Source organism: Ovis aries, chromosome 3, assembly GCF_016772045.2.
Source record: "Ovis aries strain OAR_USU_Benz2616 breed Rambouillet chromosome 3, ARS-UI_Ramb_v3.0, whole genome shotgun sequence".
Lineage (NCBI taxonomy): Eukaryota > Metazoa > Chordata > Mammalia > Artiodactyla > Bovidae > Ovis > Ovis aries.
This window is the reverse complement of record NC_056056.1, coordinates 80,572,447-80,587,943: the sequence shown is the minus strand read 5'-3', so window position 1 is coordinate 80,587,943 and position 15,497 is coordinate 80,572,447. Positions and strand designations below refer to the sequence as shown.

At 38.1% G+C, this 15,497-nt stretch overlaps 1 protein-coding gene across 5 annotated transcripts in view; it reads left to right on the top strand.

Annotated features, from left to right (window-relative positions):
- PLEKHH2 (pleckstrin homology, MyTH4 and FERM domain containing H2) overlaps window positions 1–15,497 on the top strand; it is a 100,802-nt gene that overhangs the window by 29,801 nt on the left and 55,504 nt on the right. For all 5 annotated transcript variants that reach the window (XM_004005992.4, XM_042246240.1, XM_012172698.4 and 2 more), the window contains 8 exons: window positions 126–275; window positions 1,515–1,598; window positions 2,218–2,299; window positions 5,872–6,054; window positions 7,513–8,474; window positions 11,884–11,959; window positions 13,255–13,349; window positions 13,963–14,107. In XM_004005992.4, the coding sequence (XP_004006041.3) occupies window positions 126–275; window positions 1,515–1,598; window positions 2,218–2,299; window positions 5,872–6,054; window positions 7,513–8,474; window positions 11,884–11,959; window positions 13,255–13,349; window positions 13,963–14,107 (1,777 nt within the window). The remainder of the gene's footprint in view (window positions 1–125; window positions 276–1,514; window positions 1,599–2,217; window positions 2,300–5,871; window positions 6,055–7,512; window positions 8,475–11,883; window positions 11,960–13,254; window positions 13,350–13,962; window positions 14,108–15,497) is intronic.

The following is a 15,497-nucleotide window of genomic DNA, read 5'->3' as shown; positions in this document are numbered from 1 at the left end:
TTCACCATTTTCCTTTCATGATGATATCTTTTAGGAATCTATTTAATGTTAAAGTAAAATCTGAATTTAATACTATGATAAATTAAGTACATGCATAGTTTTAATATTTTCTCCTCTGAATTTAGGTACAAGTTATGGAAGAGAAGTTAAAAGCAGCTAATATTCAAACCAGTGAATCAGAGACAAGGTTGTATAAAAAGTGTCAAGATCTGGAAACTCTAATACAGGAAAAAGAAGACATCATTCAAAACTTGGAACTGCAACTTGAAGAGCAGGTTAGGAAGTATCTGATCTCAAAGAGTCCTAAATATGTGCATTCATTTACGCATAATTGCAAAGATTAAAAAGAGAAAGCCTAAATTTCTAAGTTTTGGTCAGACGTCTCACTTGGTAACCCCTAAGATTACATCACATTTACTGGTGAAAAGTGCAAGTTAAATACATTATTTTTAAGTCCAGAAAAATTCCAAGGCAGTATCTACCACTTTCTGGATGTGAATCTTTATGTTGGAAACACTTGGTTATCAGCAGGCATTTATGCCTGTAAAATGTTTCCAGTAAATCTTTGCTTTAGATTGTTAGGGTGTTAGAAATGTTTATGGAAGGTTAAATTTTAAACATTGTTTGACACTAATCCTCCTGCTTAGAAATGTGTACACTGTTGTTAAATCACTTTATTGGGATCAAATTTATAGTATTTATTAAAAAAAATTTTAAGAAAAAAATTGCATTAAGTTTATTAACCTAAAAAGTCATTTAGCATCAATTAGATATAACCACTATAAAATTATTCAGTGATTAATCATTTATTTTTAGCATTTTTTTTCATTTCTCTGGATGTCACTGTTGCTTTAGGTCTGTGGTTTTCAGCCCCCACCAACTGGTATTTATATGATCGTCACATTCTTAGTAGTTTTGTGACCATAGCCAGATTTAAAGGTTGGCAGATGTGAGCTGTGCTCAGTTGCTAAGTCGTTTCCTACTCTTTGCAACCCCATGGACTGTAGACCACTAGTCTTCTCTGTCCATGGAATTTTCAGGCAAGAATACTGAAGAGGTTTCCCATTTCCTTTTTCAAAATGTGAGCTAGAGTTTCTCAATCTTTATTTTTTCTGAACCTTTTAAAACTATAGCATTTGAGGGGAAAGCAAGCCCTACCCCAGAAGAGATTCTAATTCTCCTCTCACTGAGTTGGTTGACTTCTATTCCATGTTCTAAATCATAGTGTTTCCAGAAATGGTTTATTTTATTGATAAATTCAGTGGATTGATTTTGGCATATGACCTTTCAGAGAGAGACTAGCAGATGTTAAAACTAGAAATATATATTTATGCTTTTATTATTCTGTCTGCTGGACAGCTATTCTCATTTTATCCTCTTTTTGGTAATTTAAAGGTAGACATCTTAACTTGGAAACAAGTTTTAAGTAGACTTGCCTTTCATATCTGTAACTGTAATATTTCCAGGCCAGTGAGCTTATGTTTGAACTAAACAAACTACTAATGTTATTTCAGAAACAAATAAGGATTCAAGAAGCTAAAATAATAGAAGAGAAAGCAGCTAAGATCAAAGAATGGGTAACAGTTAAGTTGAATGAGGTATTTATTGCCATATTTATCTTTTCTTAACCTTTTCTTTCTTTCAAATAGATCAGTCATCAGAATATCTGAAACAAAATTTTGATCAGTTGGTGGTGCTGCTGGCTTTTGATTAATATGAGATAGGTAGCTTTCACTTTAATGGCTTATATAATTCTAAAGTTAAAAAAGAATTGATAGAATCATGATAATCAGTCCTAAGTAGCCTCATTCTATTAGTTGACTTTAGTTCTAAATAGTTAACTTTAAGTAGAGAATAATAAGTGAGAATATTAATTTCTCATAAAATTAATGTATACAATATTCTCTGAGTGGTACACATTATTTAGTTTATATGTCAGACTAAATGCTGAAATAATTTGGTTTAAAATAATTTTACAGTGGTAAAGGCATAGGGGTGAAAAACATTGAAAACTTTTAGCTCTGGAAAGAATAAATATTAAAGTCATAATTATCTAGGTTAATAATCTGTGCTGATAAATTCATCTGATATTTAGTTATTTCTTTTGTATTTTGTTTATGTTTAATTAGGTATTAACATGCTCTCAATGTTATAATTTACTGGTACATTTTAGAAATGCTTATCCCTGTTTACAAGAAAACGATTATTTTCTTTTAGTTGGAATTGGAGAATCAGAATCTTCGTTTGATCAACCAAAACCAAACTGAAGAGATAAAAACAATACAGTCAAAGCTACAAGGTATGAGCACTTGACTAAAGTAGCCTAATTCGATTAATTTGCCTGTGTAGAATTTTACTGTTGAGCACTTGAAATATGACTTGTGCAACTTAAGGAACTGAACTTTACATTTTACTTAATTTGAATTGATTTAAATTTAAATAGCCACATGTCCATATAAGCACAGCTAGACAGTAGTGAATAACCCAAAGAGGGTAATTTGAACATTTAATTTTGGGTATGTTTACTTAATCAGTCTTGTTGTTTTCTATTTTCACTTTATAGCATTGTGCTCATTGGTGATTGAAATTCTTACAACCTGAATATTTTGCACAAAGTTTTATGTGAATAAACTGTTTGCATTTTCCAATGCTTAGGCCTGTTTTCTTTTTAACTCCAAAGCCAAAGGATGGATGGTAGAATTAAAGATAGAGATTTACTTATTAATATGCTATTGGTGTGATAGCCGTGCAAGCACACGTATAGCTGATGAGAAGGTAGGTCACCAGGGTATTTAGATTGTGCTTCTTAGACTGATGGCCTAGGATAGTGCTTTTCAAACTTTTTATTTAGCAGCAGAATCCTTTCTTTTTTTAATGAGTGACTTTTTAAAAAACAAGTTTATTTTTTAGATTTTTGGTTGTACCCTGTGGCATGTGGGCTCTTAGTTCCCTGTCTAGGGATTGAACCCACAACCCCTGCATTGGAAGGCAGAGTCTTAAACACTGGACTGCTGGGGGTCGCAAAGAGTTGGACTCGACTGAGCGACTGAACTGAACTGAACTGGTTTCATGGGGGGTGTTGATTATAGGATTTGTGAAAGCATTTTGTCTACTGCATGTTAGTATCTACTGCTGTCATTCTGTAAAGGGAAAAGACTCCTGGTTTCTCTTTCTGAATATTTCTGATATGAGATGTGTGCAGGTTTTTCCCACACTAAGCAATTATCCAGTTCTCAACAGACACCGACGGGGTGTCCTACAAATTTAACTTACTTCCGACATTATCTACTTGGATAGCACCAGATCCCTCAGCCCCACAACACTGCCCACCTCCACCCTGATCAGGCACTGAACACACACACAAATACAGAGGGATATTCTTGCTCCTGTCCAACAGACTGTAAATCCAAGGTTCCCAAGATCCCTTCCTTGGGTTCAATAATTTGCTAAAAAGGGTCACAGAACTCAGTTTACTTCCTAGGTTACTGGTTTATTGCAAAGGATGTAACTCAGGAAGAGCCAGATAGAAGAGATGCATAGGGCGAGATATGGGAGGAGGGGCACAGAACTTGCAGGCTCTCACCAGGTAAAACACCCTCCCAGCACCTCCATGTGTTCACCAACTTGGAGCATCCTGAACCCTATCCTTTTGAGATTTTATGGAGGTTTCACTATGTAGGGATGCATGATTGATGAAGTCATTGGCCACTGGTGATCAGTTTAACCTCCAGCCCCTTTCTTCCTCCCCTGAGGTCAGAGGTAGTGGGTGGAGGGTGAGGCTGAAATTTCTAACCTTCTCATGATTTGGTTGGTTCCCCTGGCAACCCCATCCTGAGGCCATCTCAGGGCTTTCCAGAAATCACCTCATTAATATATATTCAGAAGTGTTTGAAAGGGCTTGTTACGAAAACAAAAGACATTTTTATCACTCTTAGGAAATTCCAAGGGTTTTAGGAGCTGTGTGCCGGGAACCATGGATGAAGACCAAAATATATTTCTTATGTAACACATTTCCTCTGCCTATATAATGAAAAAAATTGGTGTTCCTCTGGAATTCCATATTTATAAGTAAAGCTTTAGGTCTTCATGTTGTTCACCCTCTTTGAAATGGATCATATCTACTAAGCCTAATCACAAAATGCTATTTCCCTGATACTTTCGGCTTGCAATTCTAGTCCTCACTGGTAGCCTTTTAGTTTTGGAGGCTAAGGATTATTGATCCTTGGAACCTAGGTGTTACTGGAGAAGAATATCATCTGAGCCATCAGGGAAGCCCAGATATGATACAGTACTTAAAAAAAAAAATCTGTGTGTATATGTGATTATTAAAATATCATGAATTAGTTCTGTGAGTTCTATGAAAATATTTTTAATATTTTAATATTTTAAAATAGTTTTAATATGAAAATATTAAAAGATATATCTGAAGGAAGACACTGTTTAAAGATATTTTTATATTTCTACTCAATTATCAGTTACTATTTAACTTTACCCTTTGGTGCTCTTTCAGAGTTGAGAATTAATTTCTTGGAAACCTTTCTTACTATCACTGAAAACTCCATGTTTTTAATGTTATAAGCAGCAGTGCTACAAGTCCCAGAAGGTGAATTAAACCCATGATTAGAAGGCAGTGACAACCCACTCCAGTACTCTTGCCTGGAAAATCCCATGGATGGAGGAGCCTGGTAGGCTGCAGTCCATGGGGTCACAAAGAGTCGGACACTTACTATGCGACTTCACTTTCACTTTTCAGTTTCATGCATTGGAGAAGGAAATGGCAGCCCACTCCAGTGTTCTTGCCTGGAGAATCCCAGGGACGGTGGAGCCTGGAGGGCTGCCATCTGTGGGGTCGCACAGAGTCGGACATGACTGAAGTGACTTAGCAACAGCAGCAGCAGGTGCTTTCCATCAGGCTTCCCTGATAGGTCAGTTGGTAAAGAATCCTGCAATGCAGGAGACCCTGGTTTGATTCCTGGGTCAGGAAGATTCCCTGGAGAAGGGACAGGCTACCCACTCCAGTATTCTTGGGCTTGCCTTGTGGCTCAGCTGGTAAATAATCCGCCTGCAAATCAGGAGACCTGGGTTCGATCCCTGGGTTGGGAAGATCCCCCGGAGAAGGGAAAGGCTACCCACGCCAGTATTGTGGCCTGGAGAATTCCATGGGATCACAAAGAGTTGGACACAACTGAGCGACTTTCACTTTCTCTAGGTGCTTGAGTAATCACTCACCTAGCTATCTGTATTCTCTGTCTAGAAACTTCCCCTCCCCTTTTTTTCCTCTAAGTGATTAAGGTTCTCCGTATCATGGTCACAGACTTAAGCCCCTTTATTTGTTCTCTTATTAGAAGCACACTGAAAGCTATGACAAGCAAAAGTTATGCCAGTGATCATGTGATATTTGCCCCAGTGATCATCTAAATTTTCCTGGGTTGTCTTGACAACCAAGATCTCATTCCCATTTTCTCACTATTAGTAGCATTACCCAACAATCAAATTTTATCAGTACATACTTGATTGGTATTTACTAGTACTTGATACTGCAAGAAGCTGTAACTCTCTAGTTGTTTATATCTGGATTTTTGTTTGTTTGTGGCTTGTTTGAGAGCTGACTGCTTTTAAAAGAATTAGAAAGTTTTCTCTTTGCAGTTAAAAAATATTTTGTACCATCAAAATATATAAGCAGATATTAAACATTGGTGTGTGGTGTGCAACATTGAGGGTTCCAAGTTATTAGACAGAAATAAAGATGAACTTTAGTCTTTTTTCTGGTTTAAGGAGTGATTTGTCCACGTTTTTATTTATGCTTTGGTTCTCTGTTTAACAAACTGTTATGAAAAATTCGGATCTTGATTTCGATTAATGGTCTTGTAGAAGTTCAAGGAAAGAAGTCAGTTGTTTCCACACCAAAGCTTTCAGAAGGCCAGCGTCTGAGCAGTCTGACCTTTGGGTGCTTTTTGTCCCGAGCAAGGAGTCCTCCTCAAGTTGTAAAATCTGAGGAAACGAGCAAGATATCATCTAAAGAACCTGAGTTCACAGAAGGAAGAGACATAGAAGGTATTTATGGACTAGAGGAATTTACTTTAACATTTTTTAAAAGGAAAAATCATTTGTTAAGATTAATGCGAGTTTCAGATTAGGAGTGTGACCTTCCTATTCATTATTTATTTAAAATATAAAGAATTATCTAATATTCAATATGAAGTTAAATATGATACAGCAAACTCATAAAGAAAAACAACACCAGATGAAAATTTATTTAACTGCTTTGATTTCCCTTTATTGCCTCAAAGAAGAAAGTATTTGCCACATGTTTAAACTCTGGACCTGTGTGCAGATTTGTACCCTTCTTTTAGTCTTAAAGCCCTTCTAAATTTTGCTTCATTTGGCTTCTGGCTTTGTCAACACCAGTGTGACTTTTCCCAAATATTTTAGAGAGACTTGAACTTGCATCTTTTCTATTTTCAGCTCCTGCTTCCTTCCTCCAAAGGAGAAAAATTATAGCCCTAAGAGCTGTCTCTATGCTTGGTTATGAACTTCTGAAAACTACATAATGTTTTTCTGTCCAGAAGGTTCCTTTGGTACTTGCTTTTATGCCATTACGTGGATTTTTTTTTTTTTTTTGAGAAGTTACTTTCATTTTTTTCCCCACTTTCTAACTTTCTCACTTTCAATTCAGTACAGCTCAGTTCAGCTGAGGTTGCCTGGACTGTAGCTCTTGCTCATCTGCAGATTTAACAAACAGCCTGATACCAATCTGTGGAGCCTGTATAGCCTTAATTAAGAAGATCCTGTCTGTATTTTCATGTTTTCAAAGTTTTTCTTTTGTACTCTTCAAACTAAATTTTAAGTTCATTGCTTATGAAGTCAATGGTTCATTCTATTAGTTATGTTATAAACAAAAATAAGCCGTGTCTAAAGACATTTTTAAGGACTGTTATTTTTATTATAAAGATACATTTTGTAGTTATGATTAAACCAAAAGTAGAGTGAGTAAAGCTCTTCTTTGTGTACGTTTTCTTTATGGTTTTGCGTATTTCATGTGCTGAAGCTTGGGAACAAAGGTTTTTTTAAACAATAGCTTTATATTTATTACATTTAAATTTACTTATGATTTTGAAATTTAGTAGAAAGAGGGTTGTCATTTTTTTTTGCTTCTAAAATAGAATTTATCTAGTGGCTGCTTATCTTTGATAATCAGTGTGGCCCTGTTTTTCATTTTGCTTCTTGTATTATCTCTCCTTGGTCTGTTGTCAGTTTTTTCCTCCATGTTTCTTTGTAAAAAGCAGTTTCATTTTGATACTATTCTGTCGAGTGTAAGGGCATTGTAGTCTATAGGAAGCTTACAGTTTTCAAACTTGGGTTTAAACAAGACATTGAACTAAAAACGGGTAATGTAAACCAACTTGATTCAAATGAAAATTCCAGTCTGTACAGTGTAGATACATAAAGCTAAATATACAGAAAGATTGTCTGATTAAAGACAGCATGCCAACATACTGTATGCTTTTCTAGAGATGGAAATTCCAGAAAAATCTGTTGATAACCAAATTCAAGAAAACAACCGAGGTCAGAGAACACTGCATCAAGGCCCTTGCACGTCAGAGCAGAATCGTAAAACAGGGACAAGCTTTGTGATGGATGGTGGCACATCCCAGAATTCTGGGGCTCCCGGGAGTGACTGGAGTTCCGATGAGGAAGATGGGAGCAAAGGAAGATCCAAGTCCAGGTACACGTCTACCCTTTCCAGCCACACATCAGAGGATGGGGTCCAAAGTAGCAGAATGGGCAGTGAGACATATCTCACAGCCTCTGACGACAGCAGTTCGATATTTGAAGAAGAGACCTTTGGCCTAAAGAGACCGGAACACAAGAAGCTGTATTCTTGGCAACAGGAGGCACAGTGGAAGGCTCAGAGTTGTCCTCTCGGAAAGGGAAATTCCGAATCAAGGAAAAAGGAGCGTGATAGTTCCTCAGACGAACTCAATAAAAAATTTCAGTCTCAGAGGTTGGATTATTCGTCTTCCTCGAGTGAAGCTAACACCCCAAGCCCTATTCTGACCCCAGCTTTGAGTCCAAAGCATCCTAACCCACTCCTTGGAAAAGGCACAGAACTAGGACCTTCCTCCACTCTGCCACCCCCCAAATTAAGGATTCCTAATATTTTCAGCTTAAGCATCGCACTAGCCAAAAGGCACCTAAGCCAGCCACAGTTAAGTTCCGACAGGATGTTTGGCACAAATAGAAACGCTATAAGCATGATACGGCCACTGAGACCTCAGGAAACAGATCTTGATCTCGTTGATGGCGACAATACAGAAATTTTAGAGACTATGGACACTAATTGTGATGATGGATTATTTTCCTACGACTGCTTGGAATCCCCATGTTCAGAGGACCAGGAAGCCTGCGACTTGGCAAAGAAAGCAGCCTGTGGCAAACCTCCAACTCCACCTCTGCACCGGTTTCCCTCTTGGGTAAATTATGTTGCTGTGTGCAGTGCGCACACGTTTGTTTTCTCTCAGCACTCATTTTCAGGTTTTACTTTACTTCTTTTCCTGTTTCTTTTCCACTCCAGCTTTGTTCTGACAATTCCCACTTTTTAGAATTCAGTTTTCCCTTCTCTTTTCCTCTGAATCAGTTGAGAAATAAGACACAAGGGTAAGACAAACAGGAGATCTAGATGTTGCCTTTATTACTGATAAAACAGATTTTAGAGAACTAGCAGGCACAGGAGCCAATACTGCACCTAGGAAATTGCTGGATTTTGCCACCCAGGCACAGGTAGTGTTGGACCAACTGCCACAGACTCCCTCTAGTGAGGCCCAGCTTCTCTGAAACTCCTGGTCTAGAGAAAGAACAAATGGTTGTTTTGGGGCAACAGCTGCTTCTCAAGAGAAAGGAAAGGGGAAGGCGCTGGTCTCTGCATGTCCAGTTTCTCCTGGGCATTCCAGTCACATTAAGCCACTCCTTTTTCTTAGGAGAAAGTGAATGGTTGGCTAGAGATCAGGAATGTTCAATTTTCGGAGTGCCTTCCACATGGAAGGGGGCTTCTCAGGTGGCTTTAGTGGTAAAGAACCCACCTGCCAATGCAGAAGATATGAGATGCGGGTTTGATCCCTGGGTTGGGAAGATCCCCTGGAGGAGGACATGGCGACCCACTCCAGTGTTCTTGCCTGGAAAAGTCCATGGATGGGAGAGCCTGGTGGGCTCCAACCCGTAGGGTTGCAGGGAGTTGGGCACGACTGAAACGACCTGGCACGCATGCATACCACGTGGAAATATCAGGGTGAGGAAAAACAGTTCTCGCTAATGGTGGGCAAATTCTGGACCAGGATACCTACTGGTCATCAAGTTTCGAATTTAATTCTTTACTTGATTGACTTTAAGAGAAATTTAATTTTACTCGTCATGAGCTTATCAGTCCATTGCTTTAACCAAAAGCATCTTCCTGTATCTAGAATAGTTTGAAATTTCTTCCATTGAAACATTGACCATTAATATAATAATTAACCTATTAATTGTGTGATTCTTAGGCTTCCTGATGGCTCAGACAGTAAAGGATCATGCTGCAATACAGGAGACTTGGGTTCAATCACTGGGTCAGGAAGATCTCCTGGAGAAGGAAATGGCACCCTCTCCAGTGTTCTTGCCTGGGGAATACCATGGAGAGAGAAGCCTGGTGGGCTACGATCCATGGGGTCACAAGGAGTCAGACACGACTAAAGTGACTAACCCTTTCACTTTTTTGGGAATCACTAGATTAAGAAAATTCTTCCTGAGACCTCCCTGATGATCCAGTGTTAGGAGTCCACCTTCCAATGCAAGGGATGGGAGTTCAGTCCTTGATTGAGATCCCACATGCTCCAGGCAACTAAGTTCACGAGGTGCAACTAGAGAGCCCATGTGCCGCATGAAGACCCAGCACAGCCCCCCAAATAAATCCATGAAAATAATTTTTAAAAATCTTGCTATATTTGAAACAAAGTGAAATTATCTGTTTTATAGATTGAAGTTTTCCTTCACCTACTGACAGAGTTTAACCTTTAGCCTCAAGAGAATCATCTGAGTTGTAGGATTTTGAGGTTTTCAGAGTCATGTTCTGTTATTATTTTTTATTTAGTGACCAGTGCAGTTTTAAGCAAATAAGACAATTATGTTTTCCTACTATAAATTCAGACCTTGAGATGTATCTCTCTTATTTACTTTTAAAAGAACATTTCATTGCAAAGTCCACTTGAAACCACCTGCAGTTCATTACTAAATTTTGGATAACATAAAAAATGGACATTATTGGCACGTGAATCTCTGGAATTCCAATTATGTTACCCTTTAGGCAGTTAGGAATTGAAATTTTGCTTCTTTTATTATGTTGAGATTACGTTGGCGAGTTAGGCTAGGCTTTCACATTCATTTTACTTGGCAAACCATTTTTACTGCTTTTTTGCCTTTCTCTCTTCACTTTATTTTCTGAAGCTACCCAGTTCTGAAAAAGTAGTATTGCTTTGCAGAAGCCTTCCAGCACATTGGCCAGGTTTGAGGTTTTATTTCTGTTTGTTGGGTATTTTCAAGTTTCACGTTAAAGAGGTATATTCTAATCACCTCAATTTATGAAAGTTTATTTTAAGGATTTTTAGGGGGTTATTTTAAGGCAGTTTTAAGGCATAGCCCACCCTTATTGAACTGGAATATCGTTCAAAAATACAGCAGTCACTGTAGCAGGTCATGTGATGATCCAGCAGCACCTCTGATGGTCAGCACCTTAGAAACAGGTAACACCCGTTGTCCCTCGTCCCATGGCTCAGCTTGCCCTCTCCTATCTGCAGTGACTGTCTGCTTCTCTCACGACTGCTGACTGTCACCTTGCCTCTCTCATGGCTTCTAAGTACCTCACTGACTGTCTTATTTTTATGTGTCTTTTTGTTCTGTCCGCTCTGCTATTTGTCTCTGTGTGTATCTCACCATCACGCTGTCAGAGAAGCCGCCTCTGATTCATTCCGTCAGTGACTCTTCAATCTAAAGTGTCTCAGATGATTAGAGATTTCATGCACATTGCTTCAAAGCCCCTGGCTAGCATAGTCCTAAAGAGGACTGCATGAGTTGCCTACTGTGTCCTGACCCAGACAATTGTGCAGGTTAGGTGTGTTACAAAGTTCGAGACATGGGGATCTATGCATGAGGGAAAACCTGGAGTCCCTTTTCTCATAGGGACAGGGCTGATAGCCTTCCAGTACCCATTTGAGAAATCGCAGAGAAGAAGAGAAAACAAAATAACAACCTACTTTTGGAACAAGACTGTATAAATTCTGTTGCAGTTCTCAAATTCACTTATTATTTGACTTCAGGTGTTTCTTCAACTTCATTGTAATATGAAGGTGATAGAACTTAATGCGACTTTGTATGTGCTTTCTGACTTCAAGTTTTGGCTTTCTCTTTTTCTTTAACCATATTCTAGAATGGTAGATTGTTAAAGATAATATTTTTGTGTAGTGAAAGATAATAAATGGTTTCTGGCTTTATGTTATGGCCATTCAAGGTTTTCTTCTTTTTCTTGAACCATGTTCTGAAATGATGGCATATTAATGGTGGTGTTTATGAATAGTCAGTGGTTGTGAACAAGCTTTCTTTTACTTTTTTCCTGTCTCTTCAAAATGATTTAAAATACTAAGCAAAAATTTGGAAACAAAGATAATGGAGTGACTAATGGATGGAAAAAAATTCTCCAGTGCTGTTCACAGTGGCATATTTTAGTTGGCACTGATGACAGTTTTAGAATAATGCTGTACTCTGGTGACTGCTAAATGAAGAACAAATGAAAAACATATGTATTGAAAGTAATTGCTTCTTTGCTGCAAATATCCAGCTTAAATCTCTCTTTTGCATTAGGAAAGCAGAATTTATGCTGTAGCCAAATCAGGCATTCGAATGTCTGAGGCCTTCAATATGGAGAATGTTCATAAACGTAAGTGTTTTTGCATGCTGCATCATGAACGAACCTTGAGTACTTTGTGCTAATTGAAATAAGCAGTCACAAAAGACACTGTATGAGTCCACTTATATGAGGCATCCAAAGTAGTCAAATTCATAGAATCAGAAAGCAGAGTTGTGGTTCCTAGGGGTTACGAAGTATTGGGGAAGGGGAGCAGTTGCTTAGCGGCTATAGAGTTTCAGATTTTCAAGACACAAATGTTTTGGAGATCTGATTGACAACAGTGTAAATATGCTTAACACTAACTGAACTCAAAGGTGGTTAAGATGGTAAATATTATCTTATGTGTTTTTTACTGTAATAAAAACATTTTTTTAAAGAATAAGTGATTTTGTATTGCCATTTCACTAGCCAAGAATTTCGTAAATGTCTAAAGTCGTTTGAATAAATACAGTTTTGCCAACTTTCAGAAAATGCTTTCTGAAGTTGTTGATTTATATTTTAAAATTGAAATTCATGTTAGTATAGGGGCACATTGATGTTCAACTCTCATGTAGCGAGTATCTCATGATAAGAAGCTAAAGCCTGGACACTGGAATTTCAGCTGTTTAAATTGTAAAAATATTAATCTCTATGTCTTCTTTTTCCAGAGTTTAAAACACATTCCTCCTTTCTTTCTTCAAAAATTTATTATAGAAAAAAATACATGCTCATTATGAAAAGTAAAACCAAACCACAAAGAACTGTCTGAAATAAAAAGAGACATTTTTCTGTAGTTCCTTCTACTGGCCCCTTCCTTTCCTTTCTGTATCTTAGAGGTAACCATTAATGTTCTGTTCCTTTTCGGCTATCTATCATCGGTTTTTGCCACTCAAGAAATATATTCTAACCTTTCAATTTGAGGTTCACCTGCTAAAGGATTAAAAGTGACAATATTTTAACACTGGGTCACCAATAGGGCTCTGAATAATCAGAGTATCTTCATGGGGTACTGCTCACTGAATCAGTCAGTAGGTATCTGTACTCATTTCCACCCAGCCTGAGCTGAATGGAGATACCAAAGAAACAAAAGCTAAGATCCTCACTTTCAAAAAGGTTATCAGCTAGTTGGGGAGCTAGCACACTTGGGTATGTAATGAACCATGGAAGAGAGTGTATAATTTAAACTGTAGATGCCATCGTTCTTAAAGAAGGCTGTATAATGAATATCATGTGTTCATCCAGTGTCTCTTTAAATAGAAATTTTGTTAATTCACATTCATAAGAAATAGACCTAAGTGCTAGTTAGATCTGTTTTTTTTAAAAAATCATTTTGTTTTCTGTTTCAGATTCTGCTGCAGTCCTTTCCTATACCACATCAGGACTTTATACATCTCTGATATACAAGAACATGACAACCCCAGTGTATACAACTTTGAAGGGGGTAACTCATTATTGTTAAACATGTGGGTCTCTTCATGGTGGATCAAAAAAACTGTTTATTCAAGCTCCAAATTCCACTCTTGACATTTTACATAAACTCCCTTTATAGGGTGTTTTAGAAGTTCACACTAGCACATTATTAAAAGAGAAGCAATGGAAAAATCTCAAGAAGATACTTACTTTAATCAGAGTAATAGAGGTCTGATATGCTCCATTTTTGTTATGCTGCATGTGAGCCTCTACCCCATCCATAACTGTTAATTGTTTAAAGGAAATAGTGTTAATGGTGTAAAGAAAACAACTAATTTAGAAAGCTCTTCAAATCACTGCCAGGGTTTCCCTCCCTTGCATGAAGTGCCTGATTAAAATAAGTATCCTCAGAAGAAAAAGCATCAGATATGAACAGCCTTATGGTCTTAGGAATCTTTATCATTTACAAATGCCTTGCTGATTGGAATTTGGAATTTAACAAGTGTGACTTTGATAATAGCAAAATGCTTTCTTCTATTCCTTAAAAAAAATCTTACTCCATAACTTCTGGTAAAATTCTGTACCTAAATAGAGAGATAACTTTAAAGATGGACACACAGGGAGGCTATTATGTTTCTCTTTAGAAGGCAACCCAGATAAGCAGCAGCCCGTTCCTGGATGACTCCTCTGGGTCAGAAGAAGAAGACAGTTCAAGATCCAGCTCCCGGACTTCGGAGTCAGACTCTCGCAGTCGGAGTGGGCCAGGCAGCCCCAGAGCCTTGAAGCGAGGTAAGGCTTGAAGGTCGCACACACACAAGACAGCTCCAAATAGTTCAGGATATTTAGTGGGAATTTTATCTCTACAATAGGACTTTAAAAAAAATCTCAAAATACTGCTTTCCACTCATACATGCTAAGTCACTTGTCAAGTCCAACTGTTTACCACCCTATGGACTCTAGCCTGCCAGGCTTCTCTGTTCCTGGGATTCTCCAGGCAAGAATACTGCAGTAGGTTGCCATGCCCTCCTCCAGGGGATCTTCCTGACCCAGGGATGGAACCGGCACCTCTTACATCTCTTGCAATTGGCAGGTAGGGTGTTTTTGTTTGTTTGTTTTACGCCACTAGCACCACTGGGAAGCCTCATAGTGAAAAGAATATTTACTGAGGACTAAGACACATATTTTAGTCCTAATCCTCTTCTGAATTTTCTCTGTGATTGCAGATGAGATAATCTATTTTTTTAAAGCTTATCTGTAAAAGAGAGATCACTTCGTTATAGGAATAAAATGAAATACTTGGCTTAAATGAGGTTTCTCTTTTATAGTTACTTTTTGATTTTGAATAATTTATAGTACGGATGGACTTATTTTAGCTCAATTCATTACACTGCTAAATGGCAGAGAATACACCTAAAAATGTGGCGGTTAATCTGATATTAAGAAAACTTACTTTGGGCAGGCCTACAATTTTTGTGGATTTTGAAGACATGTTCGGCATAGACACAGGTTCTAGAGAGAGTCAGTCATATTAAATGATATCTGTATTTTACAAAAGCCTTTAATGTGGCATAGCATGTTGGTTTTCAAACTGTTCCATGGAACCCCTGTGTACTCCCAAGCCCCTCAGCTTCAACAGGAGCTATTCAACTCTCATAGATTTAATGTGTTGGCTTCCATTGGTCTCTTTGCTACTGCCTTGCCCCCTTGACAACTGGAATCAGGTAGCACACTTTTGCTCAAAACACTGCAAAGACTCCTTATACTGACGATAAGGTATTACATGATTCTTTGATGTCTTTGACCTCATCTCCTCCTTTCTCCTCTCTTATCAGCTCTGGCCACCCAGACCCTTTTGCTATTCCTGGAACATACCAGGTATGCTTTGGTTTCAGGACCTATGCACTGAGTGTTTGCTCTACCTGGTATTCTTCCCCCAGATGTCATTATGGCTGGTTCCTTTTCTCCTTCAGTGCTTGGCTTGGACACTGCCTTCTCAATGAGCTCTACCCTGACCACACTGTTCCAGTACAGTCCTTTACTCTTCTCCAACTTCTAGCACTTTTTATTTCCCTTAGTTGGCTCTATGGTTTATTTCTCCATAGCATTTGCTCTCTGTTTTTTGTCTGTGTCCCCCAACTAGAATCTGTGTTCCACGAGGACAGAAATTTGTTTGCTTTGT